The sequence below is a fragment of the Lepidothrix coronata genome, unplaced genomic scaffold (assembly GCF_001604755.1).
Source record: "Lepidothrix coronata isolate B3197 unplaced genomic scaffold, Lepidothrix_coronata-1.0 Scaffold179, whole genome shotgun sequence".
NCBI classification, from domain to species: domain Eukaryota; kingdom Metazoa; phylum Chordata; class Aves; order Passeriformes; family Pipridae; genus Lepidothrix; species Lepidothrix coronata.
In genome coordinates this window covers 1,564,682-1,582,465 of record NW_016690359.1, presented here as the reverse complement: position 1 = coordinate 1,582,465, position 17,784 = coordinate 1,564,682, and the positions used below count along the sequence as shown (strand labels likewise).

General features: G+C 50.2%; 1 protein-coding gene across 3 annotated transcripts in view; it reads left to right on the top strand.

Annotated features, from left to right (window-relative positions):
* The first annotated feature begins 13,233 nt into the window (after nucleotides 1-13,233).
* The window catches only part of XKR6 (XK related 6), a 179,008-nt gene continuing 174,457 nt past the window's right edge, over nucleotides 13,234-17,784 (top strand). Inside the window, exon 1 of one of the 3 annotated variants that reach the window (XM_017830479.1) lies at nucleotides 13,234-13,943. In XM_017830479.1, coding sequence (XP_017685968.1) covers nucleotides 13,234-13,943 — 710 coding nt within the window. The remainder of the gene's footprint in view (nucleotides 13,944-17,784) is intronic. The other 2 variants (XR_001877315.1, XR_001877317.1) reach the window with 2 other exon arrangements.

Genomic DNA, 17,784 nt, shown 5'->3' with positions numbered 1-17,784 from the left:
AATTGAAAATCACTTTCAGCATTAAAGAAACATTATTATAAATTCTGCTGCGAACTCAGAGGCAGCAATACCAGGTGCTTGTGTAACACATGTCCTTGGAGGGATTTCTAGATGTTGACTAGCAAGAGTGGCCTTGGGGAGAAGGAAGTGGGAGTGTTGATGGATGAGAGGTTGGATATGACCTGGCTATGTGCACTCCCAGCCCAGAAACCCCCTGTGTCCTGGGCTCATCCCACAGCGTGGGCAGCAGGGGAGGGGGGGATTCTGTCCCTCTGCCCCCTCAGGTGAGACCCCACCTGCAGAGCTGCCTCCAGCCCTGGGGAACAACAGCACAAGGATGTGGAGCTGCTGGAGCGGGTCCAGAGGAGGCACCAAGGTGACTGGAAGGATGGAGCAGCTCTACTATGAGGAAAGGCTGAGAGAATTGGGATTGTTCAGCCTGGAGAAGAGAAGGCTTTGGGGTGACCTAATTGCAGCCTTCCAGTACCTGAAGGGAGCCCACAAGAACCACAGAGAGAGACTATTTGTGAGGACTTGGAGTGACAGGACAAGGGGGGATGGCTTCACAATGACAGAGGGCAGGTTTAGATTGGATATCAGGAAGAAATTCTTGGCTGGGAGAGTGGTGAGGCCCCGGCACAGGTTGTCCAGAGAAGCTGTGGCTGCCCCATCCCTGGAAGTGTCCAAGGCCAGGTTGGATGAAGCTCGGAGCAACCTGGGCTAGTGAAAGGTGTCCCTGCCCATGGCAGGGGGTTGGAATGAGATGAGCTTTAAGGTCCCTTCCAACCCAAACCATTCTATGATTCTGTGAACTCATGTGCACATCATGAACGCACTGTGACAAAACTTGGGCCTTGGTAGGGCTCTCCAGGTTTGTTTTTTTTCTGCTTTACTCTGGATTTGGAGTAGGGTTTTTTCCTCCTAAGATCAACTGAAGTTGATCTGGACTTCTCTCAAGTCCAGCTTATTTCCTGGAGCAGAATTTCCCTCTCTACAGGCACTTCAGGAACAGGTCCATCAACAAAGTGACTAACTCTGCTTGGCAAAGGTAAATCCAGCCCACCAGAGCATCGCTGCTGTCTGAGGGTGGCCTGACAAATCCATTGACATGACATAAGGAAAGATTTAGGAGAGGTTTGGGAGCATAATAAATGAATCCCCCATCGAGTCGACTGTGCGTTCCTTGGATCTAGGAAGCAATCACAATAAGCCCCTTGGATTACTTGAGACAAATGCCTGTCTGCACAACAAATCACTGCAGATTGCTTATGACAGCCAAATGAGACGTCCCTTCACAACATCACCAGCAACTCTCTCAGCTCTGGACCACATTATACAGCAGGAGTCATGAAATCTAAAAAAAAACCACATCACCTCTTTTGGGTCTTCTTTCATAGGTGACTTCCCACCTGCTCTTACAGAGAGGTTTGGCCAAAGTGTTTGCTACAAGGCATTAGAGCTTTTGTGTTGTCTTTGACATTCCAGGTTACAGAAGGATTATATCCATAGACTGTGGTAATCCCTGAATATTCAGAAAATACACACACATGACTCTCCAAACACCAGACATCTGCCCCATGGTGCTGCACATCTGCCATTCCCGTGGATTTTTGAACAATTTCCTTTGATGAGCAGGTTTATTCCGATGGAAATCAGCAAATGAGAGCAGCTCCCATACCCCTCCGAGTCTGCAGTTTTTTATAGCTTAACATTTTTATCCAAGACAAAACATGCAGCCAGTCTGTTTGGACATCACACAAACACGCATCAGCATTCGAAGATAAAGAGGTTGAACTCGGACATCCACGCTCCGAAATCCACTCTGCTAAAAAACCTGGCTCTGAAACGAATACATATTTTTTAAATTAACATTTTTTAGAGGCATTAACTGCATCTTGAGAGCAGAGAACACATTATTTTGTAGGCGTTTTCAGCGGCACAATACCAACCCCTATTTTTAACTATTGACTAATTACCAGTAGATCTTAATTACATGGTGTGTGGAGGCACTAATAAGTTTACAAATCTGCCAACAACACTAAACACATATGTCTTTTCAAGCATTAGCCTCTCTCTCTTTTTTTTTTTTTTTAAACCTTTTCTCTTTTTCCCCCCTCCAATTTGGCAGCAGAAGATACTGGAAAAGGCTGTAATTGTGGCTTATTAGGACACAAGCATTTAAACACCCATCCTTGTGGAGAGAAGAATGGCTCAAAGCATGGGGAGGAATCAAAAGAGGAGCCAGCAGAGGCTGGAGAACTTGGATTTTCAGCGGGGTGAGAGAAGGGAAATGTTCACTTTTGTCTTCTCTGCCTTTGGAGTGGTTCACTTTTGTCTTCTCTGCAAGATTCATGGAGCCACGTGCAGGTTTATTTATTAACTCTGGTTAGGAATAGTAACTCGGAGCAACCTGGTCTAGTGGAAGGGGGGTTGGAATGAGATGAGCTTTAAGGTCCCTCTCAACTCAAACCATTCTGTGATTCTATGGTTGAACTCAAGTGCTCTCAACTCCTGACTGTGCAGAACTGCACATCTAAAAGGCTGATGGCAAAAGCTTCCATGTCCTCTTCCCAGCAGTTGAGTTCCTGACAAGAAGGACCATCACCCTGAGATCATCCTCACCACAAGTCTCCACACACCCAACAGCAGTTATTCCAAGAAGTGATCATTTCTGGGAGGTTTAATGTTGTTTTAGACCTGCTAATAATATCAAAGAGCCATTTAAAAAAATAATTTATAGTGGAATTGTATGGGATGATTCTTAGCATCAATAATTCCAATAATTTGACAAGAAGGAACAATAATCTTCTATTTCCAAGTGTAAGGATAACCAAAGAGTAAAAAATGTCCACATTCTTGGAAAAAAAAAGCTGGGGACACTTTTAGTCCAAGTCCAAACTACTGTTGATCTCCTGAAGGATTTTCCATGGAATCACTGGGTAAACTTGAGTTTTACAACTCCATAAATGAGGACAGGTGTCACCTTTCCACATCCATATTTCTAAATGCAGGAGGGTTTTTCTGCCTGGGATGATTCAATGTTTATATTTACACGGTGGAGGAGAGGAGATTATTGTCGTTTGCACTGATGAAGGAGGTGGTTGTCACCTTCCCATTTCTCCATATTGAATCTTTGTTAGCAAATAACAGGTCTGGAGGAAAATGAGAGTAGGAGATAATTTAAATGGGCGCCACACTTAGCCCTGGCAAGGAAATTTCAGAAGTGAATCAACACGAAAGCAGAATCATTTTTTTCCTCAACAATTTAGGTAATTATGGACAAGGCAAACATCAGTTTTCACTGCAAAAGAAACTGAACCAGCTCCTCTGGTATCTTAGGGCAAAATTTCAGTTCCTTAATTAACAGATTCAGAAATATTGTGTGTGCTGGCAGATGGAAGAAATGATAAGAGTACTTGCCAAAGCTGGATACACTGGTGATGTTCACATATCAGAAAGCACAGTGTGTGCCCGAACCAGGACTTCAGAATGGCCAGATTTAATTTTTAGACACTGTCTGAAGTAGCCACATGATCATTTTTGCCATAGAGATGAAAGACTTTAAGCATCCATTTCAAGCTGGGCAAATCTCATCTGTCCCCTGAGATATTAAATGACCTGTGCAAAGCCAAATTAATTAAAAGCATTTAAAAATAGAGAAAGAGAAATGATGATGCTTTTAATATGGTGGGAGAACAAAAGTAAGGAGTGTTTCTGTTATCCTACAAAAGAGATCTTTGCTCAGTTGTACAATAAACAGTGTTTATGCCCCATCTCCTTACACTTAATGCCAAGTGGCAAAACCAGGTGAATGGATATTTTCAGAACGGGTAAAAAGTCCATGTTGCTGCTTGAAACAAGAGCCTGTTCCTTCCAAGAGAAGCTGAGTCATGAGAGGACATGGGGTGGAAAGATCCCTGGCAGGGGGTTGGAACTAGATGATCTTGAAGGTCCCTTCCAACTCAAACCATTCTATGATTCTATGATTTTGTGACTCTATGATTCTATGACTCTATAATTCTATGATTCTGTGACTCTATGATTCTATGACTCTATGATTCTATGATTCTATAATTCTATGATTCTGTGACTCTATGACTCTATGATTCTGTGATTCTCTGATTCTATTCAGGACCAAAAGGGTAAAAACTGTAGTGAAGCCAAGAAGGGAGAAAAGATTTATCAAGTGCAAAAGGACACGTAAGTGAGAAATCCCATGTGGTTCTTGGTGAGAAAAGAAGGGCTGCAAAGGTGCAACCGACATAGGATTATAGACTCTCCTGAGTTGGAAGGGACCCACAAGGATCATTAAGGTCCAACTCCAGGCCCTGCACAGCACAACTCCAAGATTCACACCATAAACAGGAGGAATACGATGGAAATTAAAATTTTGTCCTCGGGATTGAAAAGGAGAGAAAAATAAGGACATCAGGTGTGGACAGAGCTTTAGGAAAGGTCCATGGAGGGCCTAAGGAGGGCAGTGAGTAACCAGGGGAAGGTGATTTCTCTGCAGTACCTGGACTAGAGGAAGGACTGTGGAGAGAGTAAATAAAGACACAAAGGTTTAATAACCCACATCAGAAAAAGGCAATGCTTGGGCAGATGTTTCAGTCAAAGGGAGATGGAAGAAGCTACAGTCACCAGAGTGGCTACCACCAGCAGTCTTTTCCTTGTTGTTTTTTTTCCAAGGGGAAACCAGGCAGGTTCAGATTTCCTGTCTTTATTTGGTTTGGTATAAAAGGTCATGCATTTAATTAACAACTCTGTAGTGACAGTGTTAAATATTCTGTCACATGCATGGGTTTGGAGAAGGTTTACATTATCATGAGATCCCACTTGAGGTACTGCTTCCAGCTCTGGGGACCTCAACATCAGAAGGAGAAGGACCTGCTGGAGCAAGCTCAGAGGAGGACACAGAGATGCTCCGAGGGCTGGAGCCCCTCTGCTCTGGAGGCAGGCTGGGAGAGCTGGGGGTGTTCAACTGGAGAAGAAAACGCTCTGGAAGACCTTAGAGCCCCTTCCAGTGCCTAAGGGGGCTCCAAGAAAGCTGGAGAGGGACTTTGGAAAAGGGCCTGGAGGGACAGGACAAGGAGGAATTGCTTCCCACTGAAAGAAAGTAGGTTCAGATTAGATATTGCAAAGGAATCCTTTGCTGTGAGAGTGGTGAGACCCTGGCACAGGTTGCTCAGAAAACCTGTGGCTGCCCCATCCCTGGAAGTGTCCAAGGCCAGGTTGGACAGGGCTTGGAGCAACCTGGGCAAGTGGAAGGTGACCCTGCTCATGGCAGGGGGTTGGAATGAGATGATCTTTAAGGTCCCTTCCAACCAAACCATTCTGTGATTCCATGATTATCAGTTTTAAAAAAAAGGCATCAGGGCCTGTGGGAAGGGGGATCACTTTATAAGAATTATACTTTACCTTAGTCAAAGTGTGAAATCCAACTCCACTTCCTCTCACAGTCCATGGTTATCCATTGCCTTTCCCAGTGACCCAAAAGAACAGAAAAAGAACATGCTACACACAGTTCCTGTTGGCACAGGGGCCAACCTTCACCTAATTGGGAAGGGGAAGCATTGCCTGAAAACTTTATTTTTCCCTGAACTCCAAAAATCAGCGTGGCACACTGAGAACAGCAGCTACTCTGTGAGGTACATCCCTGCCCTTCATAGCCAATTAAATCATTGGAATCCCATGGGGGGAAGTAGGAAATGCTGTGTAGTTGCTTTTCCTAAATCCCAGCTTGGAAAAGCACCAAGCAAGTCCATCAAACTGGAGGTCTGAGCTGTTAATGCTCTTCCAAGGGGAGAAACACACAGTTCTCACCACCTTTTTTTTTTTTGGTTGATGAAGTCACATTGTTTCTTCCTGCTGGGTAACCAGTACCTTGAGGAGCAGGACTGAGGGGATTATTCTGTGCTTGGTTTAATGGGAAAGCTGCAAGTACTTCCAGGCTTTACATGGAAAAGGCAGGAGGGTCAGAAAGCTTCGTGCTGTCACCCCCTCCTGTGCAGCCCCGTTCCTGGGTGGCCTCATGATCATGCATCCCATGTCACTGGTTCAGCTGGTGGCAGCTAAAAGGTGTCCCACAAAGGGAAAGCAGAGAGACAGGTTCCTTTTGATGCACGGTGATAAATGAAAACAGTTGCAGCTCTCAGGAGATGAAAGGAAGCCTGAGGAGAGCTGAATAAAACCTGTCACCACAGGTAAGATCTAGATAATGGGAACGATGAAGTTTGCTAATGCACACTTCTCAAGACCATACTAACTCTTAAATTTGTCAGGAGGTGTGAAGTGATTTAAATGCAACGTTTCTGTCCAATGGAGACAAGGCTGGGGCTCACACAATTCCATATTTAGTAGAGAGTTGTTATCCACCTTTTATCATGCAACACCTGAGGACCTGAACAAGTTTCACAACCTCTGTAGGTTATATCAGTACCTTCATCTTGCTAAAAACATAGCCAGGAAAAGTCCATTTTTAAGGAACAGCCTCTTGGTTTAGATGCCTTCTCTGTGACAGCCTCATCCTGTTAAAACCTCAGTGAGTGAAACCAGGGTGGCTCACAGGGATATTTACTTTGAAAAGGACCTTTCCCTGGTTGGGCTACGGGAGCCTAAATATATTTTTTCATTTTAATGTATTTCCTGGAAAGGGTAATCCATGCAAAACTACTCAGCTGGATGTGAAAGGATAGGGTTGTAAGGAACTGTGATAGGAAGTCAAGCACCTGGTCCAGCTGTGAGAACACACCACATTCAGTTGTTTCAAGGCCAGGCTGGACAAGGCTTGGAGCAACCTGGAATAGTGGAAGGTGTACCTGCCCATGGCAGGGGGGTGGATGGAGATGATCTTTAAGGTTCCTTCCAACCCAAATGATTCTGTGATTCCATGAATTGACCAGTAGGGACTAACACAGGGCTACTGATGGTCACTGCTAACATTTATCAGTCACTTGCATTGCTAAAATGAACACTTAAAAACTAAGCCCTCAAATAAAAAAGAAGGGATGGAACTGGAAATCTTCACCAAACATTCCTCACGCTCTGTTAGAGGCAGTTCTTAGGATGGCTGCGAGTTGGCTTTTCAACATTTGCCACTTTCTGCACCTTTCCTAGAGAGCCCAACGTCAGACAGTGGGGTGGGAGAGGCTGGACATGCCCCGGCCATGGGCATTCCCAGCTCAGAGATCCCCAGTGTCCTGGGCTCATCCCACAGTGAGGGCAGCAGGGGAGGGGAGGATTCTGCCCCTCTGCCCCCTCAGGTGAGAACCTACCTGCAGAGCTGCCTCCAGCCCTGGGGAACAACAGCACAAGGATGTGGAGCTGCTGGAGCAAGTCCAGAGGAGGCCACGGAGATGCTCCAAGGGCTGGAGCCCCTCTGCTCTGGAGTCAGGCTGGGAGAGCTGGGGGTGTTCAACTGGAGAAGAGAAGGCTCCAAAGAGACCTTACTGCAGCCTTTTAGTACTTGAAGAGGGCCTGTAAGAAAGATGGGGCCAAAGGGGACAAGTGGTGATGGTTTTAAATTGAAGGAGGGTAAATTCAGATTAGATATAAGAAATAAGGTTTTTACAACGAGTGTGGTGAGGCCCTGGCACAGGTTGCTCAGAAAACCTGTAGCTGCCTCATCCCTGGAAGTGTTCAAGGCCAGGTTGGACAGGGCTTGGAGCAACCTGGGCTAGTGGAAGGTGTCCCTGCCCACGGCAGAGGGTTGGAGATGAACTCTAAGAGATCACTTCCAACCCAAAACCATTCCATGATTCCAGGATTCTATGGAAGTGCTGCCACAGGAAGATAAGTAAGAGACAAGTAATAGCAAAAGCAGCATCCTGTTAATCCTCCCTAGGTATAAACATGTAGCATTCAAAAATATTAATAGAAATTAGCAAAGTTAATCGACAGAAAGGCTGGCCCAAATGTGTTTTCTAAGCCAAGTTCACACAATAACTACTAAGTTTACCAACATATCCAAGTTTTCATACTGCAGAGACATGAACACTGTGGCAAAGGAAGTTGGAGTCTTTTCTGCCTCATGCATGAATAAGAAAGCCACCTGCTATATTCCAGCAGTGGATGCTTTATTGTTAGTGATGATGCATGAGGTAGAAATAATGCAGTTTGATTTTTGGAGACAATACCAAGTTGAGCTTGCAAGGCTGTCAGCCCACACTCGTTTGACTTGGGAACTGAGCAAACAACATGGAAGTAATTGATGGAAACTAATGACACAATAAGATGTCATTTTTTTCTGACCTACTTTGCTTAAAGTAAATCCCCATTAATTGTAATTATCTGTACTCCACGTATACCAAACTCTCAGCTGGATCCATCTCCCAGTTATTTAAATGAGGTACTTCCAGATTTACACAACTCTGATTCTGGCTTACATACCTCTCTATATATAGTGTTTGTTCCCCTGATCTGAATAAATGCCTGGAAGATGGAAGACCACACAGCTCAATTAGTGTATTGATCAGGACCAAAAAAGCCTTTACCCAGGCAGCACAAGGAGGTTATGATCCCACGCCGGGGTGCTGCCGGAGCACCAAACACTCCTCCCATTCCTGGTGCCTCGCTGGTTCTTCTGGAGAACAGAGAGAGCATGAAATGCAAGGCACAGACAGATCAGCTCCCAGTGCTGCGAGGGGAAAAACCCTGGCTAAACACGTTTTATAAATACTTGCAGATCTCAGGGTCACCCAGAGTTTACCCAGAGCTCCGGACAGAAGCGCCTCCAGCGCGATGGAAGCGTGGGATGGCGCTGAGCGCCAAAAAAAGCTTCCTCCTCTCAAAAATGTGGGTTGAGAGATCTCAACATGGGTGTGATTGACACTTACAACTTCCAAAAAATCCCTAAAAATACCATAGTGTTGGCTAATAAAAGAAACAGGCTCTGACTAATGACTTCCAGCTCTCTGGAAGGGCCAGGGCTACAAGGGAACAGCTCTTGTTGATTGAGAGGGCAAAGCACCAGTCCCATGTCCTTGGCCAAAGCCACCACGCAGCTGTGGCTGTGGGTACCACGGAAATCGGGAAGTTGTGAGGAGATCTGGACATGGCTGCATCTCTGCTGTGTGCTAGGAGAGTGAGCAGGAGCTGGAGAACATCATGGGATAATCAGGAATTAAGATATAAGTGGTGGAGATATCACTTCTGGCCACCCACGGAGTCATGTATCCATGAGTCATCGCCTGATGCAGGAAGGAACATAGCGTTCCATGCATCCAAATGGACAAGATCTTTCCAAGGAGAGATGATCTGGGATGGAAGACCTTTCAAGGGCTTTCATCCCAGCTGTTTATCGTTCCACACTGGCACGCATTTTCCCTGATAAGATTATGAAGCTCTGTGTTGAAGTGAGTTACTTTTTTATTTTAGTCTCCCGTACTCCTACTGGAAAGATCTTCCGATTTCCAGCCTAAATATATTCCTGGCCAGTTCCTACTCATTTACTTTTCCACCGCTGCCCTTCAGTGTCCCAGCGCCTTTCCCTTCGCTCGCATTTACTTTCCAGGGTGTATTTATAGGCAGAAAACTCCTTCTCCAATCTTATTTTTGCTAAACTAAAGAAGCCAAATTCTTTCAGCTCACAGGAGAGAAAGATGGACTCTCCCAACCTCTGATCAAAGCCTGGCTCTTCCCTGCACAAATTCCAGCCTGACTTTGCCCTTCTTGGACACCGGTGGTCACAACTGCACCGAGAAATTGGGAGGCAGTGCCAACAGTGTGCTGTATCATGTCATCTCTTGCCCAAGCAGCTGCTTTTCGCATCTTGTGTGCCAGAATCCTCAACTGCTGCCTTCTCCCACCCAAATGTCTCATCACACAAGTTTGGGTTGTTTTTGTATCAAAACAGATGACTCGTCTGCCCCCTTATTGGTTCGTGAAGTGCAACGTGCAACCTACACTTCTATTTAAGTAATAACACCAAATAGTGTTATTACTTCTGCGTTGTTTTGCTTTTGCTTTTCTTCCCCCCTCTTTCTAATCATATGTAGCAAATCTGCTTCACAGAAAAGTTTGAAGGGATGAGGAATGATTCCATTTATATCTCCTTGTGCTGCAAATCAGAAGTTGAAGCTTAATCTGGGTGCTTCCCACCCAAAAATACGGGTCCCAGAGTCCTTATTTCTTACTGCTGGGAGAATTAACATCCATATTTAGGTTTGAAAGTGTCCAACAGAAGAGGGATTTTATGTTATATATATACTTTTATACATGTCTTATGCACGTGAAGGGCTGGTTTGTGTCTTATCTATTTCCATATTCTTGCAATAGTTTAAGTGGGCAGAAAATAAGAGAATATCTGCAACATTTGGGTTGGCTATCATGGGGACCTGTGGGATCATGTCCTCTCCAATTCTTTTATATAATATTATCGATAATACCAGTTTTCTCCTTTCAGAGAACTTTGTGCTAGAGTTTCACTCCAATTGACTTCAGTTTGGTCACATCCAGGTGTGCATCAGGCGAATCCACCTGGCTAATGCCAAAAACTTTGTTTTCTGCTCCTTTTCTTCTGTTTCTCCACCGTAGGAGGATCCAATCATTTCAAAACCAGCAGCACTTTTCAGACCTCACAAAACTTTTGAGCTACTTCAACTCGGAAACACCAAGTACACCCTTCCCAGGCAGCCTATTTAATTTATGCAAGTCATCCCACTTTTCTTAGGATTAAATTAACTCTTCCTCCCTGCAAAAAGCATTTTATCTGCATTTATGCACTTTTCTACCTTCTGGGAGGTTTTTTTTTTCCGGGTTGAAATTTAGACTCTGCAAAGCAGCAACTTTGGCAGCCAGTTCTGGAGCCCTGAATCTCTCAGCCCTGATTTTTGCCACAATTTAAAGAAAAAGACACAAGAGAAAGGGTAGAATTCAGACTCCCATAGAAAGAAGTAGAAGCAGCAGCTGGAGGAGGATCTGGAAGGAGCATCCTTATGAGACGGGAAAAAGCACAAATGGTAAAGAGGGAAGATTGTAACCTACAGAGGACAGCACAAGACAGCTCAGAAAAGATGGATATGATGAATGAACAGATGTGTAATGGGGAACTGGGGAGGAAGGACCCTGAATTTGGCTTCCCAGCCTGCCAGTGGGTTCTTCGGTGAAACAGCTGCCTGGGGTGCAGCTCAGACCCAGGCAGATCCCAAAAACAGAGCAGGGAGTGGCTTCCTCAGCTTGTCAGAGGTTTCTCCAGCACGGAGCTGAGCCCATGGAGAGGAGCTGGTTGGTCTGCCTGACTCCATAAGAACAGGGTGGGAGAAGCAGTGTCCCCCAAAGTGGGTAAGGAAAGGACAAGAGGAGAGGAGAGAGAGGATGTGTGATCCCTATGTTAGAAGTAAAGGGACAGGAAGAGACTGTGGTGGGGTATTTGGAAGGGCAATGAGGTGATGTGAGGTTGGGGTGCCCAGGTGGGCTTGGAGAGTGCCACTATCATCATAGAATGAATCCCAGAACGGTTTGGATTGGAAAGGACTTTTAAGATCCAATCCCCTGACATGGTAGGGATACCTTCCACTATCCCAGGTTGCTCCAAGCTCCATTCAGCATAGTGTTAAGCACTTCCAGGGATGGGGCAGCCACAGCTTCTCTGTTCCAATGCTTTACTACCCTCAGAGTAAAGAAGGGGGACCTGTGGAATGGGGAGGGACAGGAGCATCCCTTCCCCAGCACAGCCACGAGACTGAGGACAGCATAGTGGTGGTCCTGGGATTTGAGGGTGAGCAGGTGACAGGGACAGGGCAGTTGCATTTTAGAATATGGATTTGAGGGTCAAGACACTGGATGGGGGAGCTGATTTGGGAGTGGGATGGGGTCAGCACAAGGGTGTCCAGCTGAGGATGGTCTTGGGAATGCTGGTGTCAGCACATGGAATTTGGGAGAAGAAACACAATGGAATGTTTTTAATTTCCAAAGGAGGACCGGGAAGATGGTGAAGGATCTTGAAGGGAAGCCATATGAGTAGTAATTGATGTCACTGGGTTTCTTCAGCCAAGAGAAGAGGAAATTGAGGTCAGGTCTCATCGGGGTCTGCAGCTGCCTCACGAGGGGCAGTGGAGGGACCCGAGGCTGGAGCTGTGTAAGAGGAAGTTTAGTTTGGGTATTAGGAAAAGGTTCTTCCTCCAGAGGGTGATTGGGCACTGAACAGGCTCCCTGGGGCAGTGGTCAGGGTCACAAGGCTGCCAGAGCTCAAGGAGTGTTCGGACAACGCTCTCAGGAACATGGTGGGATTCTTGGAGTGTTCTGTGCAGGGCCAGGAGTCGGACTTGTGGGTCCCTTCCAGCTCAGGATATTCTATGATTCTGTGAAGATTCTGTGATTCGAAGATTAGAGAGGTGGAACACCTCTCCTATGAGGAAAGGCTGAGAGAACTGGGATTGTTCAGCCTGGAGAAGACTCTGGGGAGACCTTAGAGCACCTTCCAGTACCAAAGTCTTAAGCTGAGCCAGGGGAGGTTTAGTTTGGACATTAGGGAGAATTTCTTCACAGAAAGGGTGATCAGACATTGGGAAGGGGCTGCCCAGAGAGGTGGTGGAGTCTCCACTCTTGGAGGTGCCCAAGGAATGACTGGCTGTGGCACTCAGTGCTCTGGGCTGGGGGACAAGATGGGGATGGGTCACAGGTTGGACTCCATGATCCTGGAGGTCTTTTCCAACCTAAGTGGTTCTGTGATTCTGTGGTTCTGTGAAATGGCCTCAAGCTGTGCCAGAGGAGGTTTAGATTGGAATATTAGGAAAAAGTTCCTCATGGAAAGGGTGGTCAGGCAAAGGAACGGGGCAGTGGTGGAGTTACCATCCCCGGAGATTTAAAAAAAAAAAACGTGCAGATGTGGAACCTAGGGACGCGACTTAGGGTTGAACACGGCAGCGCTGGGTTAGTTGGACTCAATGATCTTGGAGGTCTTTTCCAACCTAAATGATTCTGCAGGGGGGCTCCAAGAGGACTTCGGGCATGGAGCGACAGGACAAGGGGGGACGGCTTTGGGCAACGCTGTCTAGCGGACGGTGCCCCTGCCCGCGACAGGGGGCTGGAACGAGACGGTCTCTGAGGTCCCTTCCCTGCCGCTCCCTCCCGGCTCCGGCCGCTGTCGCCGCCAGGCGGCCCCGGCCCGTCCCGCGGCCCGCGCACGGGAAGCGCCGCCCCCGGAAGCGGCGGGCGGGGGGAGCGGGCACGGGGGGGGCCGAGCGAGCGAGCGCCCGGCGAACGGGCCGGGGACGCGGCGGCGGCGGCAGCAAGATGGCGGCCAAGTCGGATGGCGGTGGCGGCGGCGGCGGCGGCGGCTTCGCCCAGCTGCACAACCTGGACGAGGCGGCGGCGGCCGCGGGCGGCGGCGGCGTCGGGGCAGCGGCGGCCGAGGTGGCGGAGGAGCCGGGCGCCAGCAGCTCCATGCACATCTGCCACTGCTGCAACACGTCGTCTTGCTACTGGGGCTGCCGGTGCGCCTGCCTGCGGAACCTTTTCAGGCGGGCGCCCGCCGCCGCCGCCGCCGCCGAGCCGCTGGCCCCGCGCCCCCCCGCCGCCGCCGAGGGGCCGCCGGAGGTCGGCGAGGCGGCCGAGAAGCCGTGGCTGGACTGCCTGTGGATCGTGCTGGCGCTGCTGGTGCTGGTGGGGGACGTGGGCACGGACCTGTGGCTGGCGCTGCACCACTACGGCCGGCGGGACTACTTGTGGTGCGGCCTCACCCTGGCCTTCGTGCTGCTGCCCTCGGTGCTGGTGCAGATCCTGAGCTTCCGCTGGTTCGTGCAGGACTTCACGGGCGGCGGGCTGGGCGCCGTGCAGGGGCTCAGCAGCCGCGGGCCGCCCATGATGGGGGGGACCGCGGGCCGGCGCGGGGGACCCGCCGCCGGGGTAGGAGGAGCCACCCCCGGGGCGCAGCGCCTCTGCAGGATCTCCGTCTGGGTCTGGCAGACCGTCATCCACCTGCTGCAGATGGGGCAGGTCTGGAGGTAAGGGGCGGCCCGGGACTCCGCCGAGCCCCCGGCGGGGCGGGCGGCGCGGGGGGCTCGGGAGCGCGGCCGCGGCGGGGGGGTGTGAGCGCCCGGCGGGAGGGGGACGTGGGTCGGTGTCACCTCTTGGTTTGAGGTGGATCGGTGTCACCTCGTGATCTGACGTGGACGTGGGTCGGTGTCACCTCTTGGTTTGAGGTGGTCGTGGGGCAGTGTCACTTCCCGGTGTGAGGTGGACGTGGGGCAGTGTCACCTCTTGGTTTGAGGTGGATCAGCGTCCCCTCATAGTCTAACGTGGACGTGGGTCAGTGTCACCTCTTGGTGTGAGGTGGGTCAGTCTCCCCTCGTGATCTAACGCGGGTCAATGTCACCTCATGGTTTGAGGTGGTCGTGGGTCAGTGTTACCTCGTGGTTTGAGGTGGACATGGGTCAGCATCACCTTCTGGTCTGAGGTGGGTCAATGTCCCCTGGCCAAGGTGGGGAGCTGAAAGCTCATGGTCCAAGGCAGATGTGGGTCAGTGTTGCCTCGAGGTCTGAGCTGGACGTGGCTCAGTGTCACCTCGTGGTCCAAGGTGGACGTGGGTCAGTGTCACCTCGTGGTTTGACGTGGATACCGTTCCCTGGCTGAGTTGGGGAGCTGTCAGCTCGTGGTCTGAGATGGATGTGGGTCAGTGTCCCCTGGCCAAGGTGAGATAGGTGAGGGTCATTGTCAGCTCCTGGTCTGAGGTGGACATGGGTCAGTGTCACCTCGTGATCGAAGACGAATGTGAGTCAGTGTCCTCTGGCTGAGCTGGGACAGGTGCAGGTCATTGTCAGCTCGTGGTCTGAGGTGGACATGGGTCAGTGTCACCTCATGGTTCGAGGTGGGTCAGTGTAACCTCCTGGTTTGAGGTGGGTCACTGTCCCCTGGCTGAGATGGGGAGCTGTCAGCTTGTGGTCTGAGATGGACATGGGTCAGTGTCACCTCATGGTTTGAGGTGGATGTGGGTCAGCATCATCTCATGATCTGGGGCGAACATGGATCAGTGTCATCTCATGGTTTGAGGTGGAGGTGGGTCACTGTCCCTGGCTGAGGTGGGGCAGATGGGGGTCATTGTCAGCTTGTGGACTGAGATGATTGTGGTCAGTGTGGTGCCCTCCCCATGGAGATTTGAGGGTTACTCCAATTTTGGGTGAGGAGAGACCCAAAGGGAGGAGATTCCCATAAAATGAGCCTTTGAGGTTGAGATGGGGGCCATGAAGTCGTCGTCACCTCAGTCCAAGGTGGAGCTTTGCCGGTGCTCCCCATGGTGGAGGAGCTGTCAGGGCCCCTGTTGTGCTGAGGGAACATCTGAGAGAAAGAGAAGTTCACCCAAAATGTGTCTTTGGGGCTGAGGTGGGAGGAGTGGGATTCGTGTGTCCAAACAGGATGTGGGTTGGTGCCCCCCATGTGGATATTTGGAAAAGAACTCTAAAGGGAGGAGACATGCCCCCCTGATGAGTGTGTGGGGCTGGGGAGAGGAGAATGGGGCTACTGTCATCTCACAGTCCAGAGGGAATGCGGGTCTGTGCCCCTCATGGCATGGGATGGAATAGATTCTGGCTCCGTGGGGTTGTAGATGTTGCCCCACATACATAGGGCAGGACGGGGAGGGGGTCATGGAGCTGCTCTTCCCGACAGGAGATGGTGGGGGGGACATCCCTGTGGAGGCAGGCCCGGGGCTGGGGGTGACCCTCGCAGCAGCAGCGCTGCAGAGGGAGCTCCTGTGGCCCTGAGGGGGGACTCACCCCACCACCCACCTCCTGGAGCCGTGGGACAGCCAGAGAAAGACCCCACAGAACACAGAGGCTGCTCCAGAGAAGGTTTGCGTGGGGAGCGGACCCCAAGCTACCGAGTGCTGGGATGTGCCAATTCCAGAGGGTTGATGTCCCCTTGGGACAGATCAAACCTCCCGTAGGTGAGGAGAGGGTGAGGGTCTCCCCTATCCCCGAGAGCCGGCAGAGCAGGAGCCCCCTGGCTCGCTGACCACCCCCCCCAGCTCCGAAGGAGCAGGTTGGGGGAGTGGAAAAACGCAGCGTGATGCCTCGGCTGTGGCTTGGGAGGGAGAAGGAACCTTTTCCTCGGTGGGGACGGCGGTGGGGCCGCCGCTGTGAGGCTGAAGGTCAGGGAGAAGGGACTGTTCCCTCCAGAGGGAGGTCCTGGGGTGGAGGAGACGCTGGCCAGAGGAGAGGTCTAAGAAGTGACCTCGGGCTCAGCAGGAATAAAAAAGCATCCTCCAGCGTGAGCTGGAAATTACGTTATCCTCCCCAAAAAGAGCGGTGGGAGGAGGCAGGGAGGGATTCTCCAGGATGAAAGAGCCTGTGGATGCAAACACTGCCACAGAGATGTCGGGCTTACGGAAAGAGGTGGTGTAAGGACAGCTGTAAAGACCCGGCGTGGCCCGGCGTCCTCTGAGCTGGGACGCGGGTTAGTAACGTGGAAAACCTGGGAGATTTGGGATAGGGGGAGGAGGGACGGCTCCGGGTTGTGCCACAGAGCGCTGGGAACACCCCCTTCACCCCCCGGATGGCTCAGGCTGTAGGGAAGAGGCTGCAGATGGGGGTCGATTGGGGTTTGTAGCTTTTAAAATAATCTTTAGGGATCAAAGATTTTTATTTTCCCGATTTTTTTTTTTGAAGAAGCCGCGGGGGTGGAGGGGAGGGGACGTGCGTGGGAAGGGTGCGTGAGATGTGTACATAGGAAATAAGCCCCTGGAATCGTGCAGTGCAACAGCAAATACATATTTCTTCTGCATCTTCAATGTCATTTGTGCAGCGTTCAAAGCACATTTGTTCTCAACTTCTGCTTGGGGGTTTATTCTATTTTTATGGGTTTTTTACGGCCGAGGTTTAGGCTGGGGGGCGGCAGGGGGGGGGATGTCTGCGGGTCATGCGTGCGAGGATGATGAATTGGTCCTCGACCCTTTCTCCTGCTTCCTCTGGTGCTCCCGAGTGCTGATCCCATCAGCAAAGGCAGTTCTCGATGCAGATGCTCCTCTGGCAAGTTGGATTTTTCCTCTCCCGGAGTCAGGCAAAAGGAACGATTGTGCTTTAGCCGTGCACAAACACTCCAAGCCGTGGCACGCTGGAGTGAGCCGGTGGGGAGGGGGACGCCGGAGCGACGCCGGCAGGGACAGAGGAGGGGATGCTCGTGGGGGGCTGGTTTTTGGGAATATGAGAAACCAAAGCTCAAGTTGCCCAGACTTTTCCCTCCTTTGTTAATGCAGAGGAAAAACGTTTGCAGGGCTGGGAATGCCGAAGGGGACTGGCAAGGAGCACTGCAGACCGGATCACCTTAGGTGAAATCAGGGAGCTTTCTCTCCTGTTGATCCCTAATCCCACTAGCGCGCGGCTCCTGCTTTTTTTAAGGCACGCTGGACAGCGTGGAGCTGACTCCCAGTATCTGACCAGAGGCAGAATTAACTTCCTAGGATCTGTGGAGTAGCCTCCACGAGGGTGTCTTTTTTCATTCCCACTACAGCTGTTGCAAATGCCATTAAAATTAATCTGGAATGCGGTGATGGGAGCAAGACTGGAATGTGCTGGTTTGGCCGCCTTTGCCTGCGGCGAAACCGCTCTGTGCTGGCAAGAGATTTGTGCGTGGGGATGGAGGAGGAAAACCTGGGATGGTGTAAGTTCAGAGTGGAATGCTCCGAGCCTGGTTTCCTGCAGGATCACGGATACGCGTGCACGGAGCGTAATCGGGATCGTACGTTACGTAGGGGCTGTCGTGGGTGTTGCTCAGCAGCTGGAATGAAATCATAGAGAATAGAGAGAGGGCAGGTTGGAGTAGTACAGAAATCCTCCTCCTGAATCCCTTAGG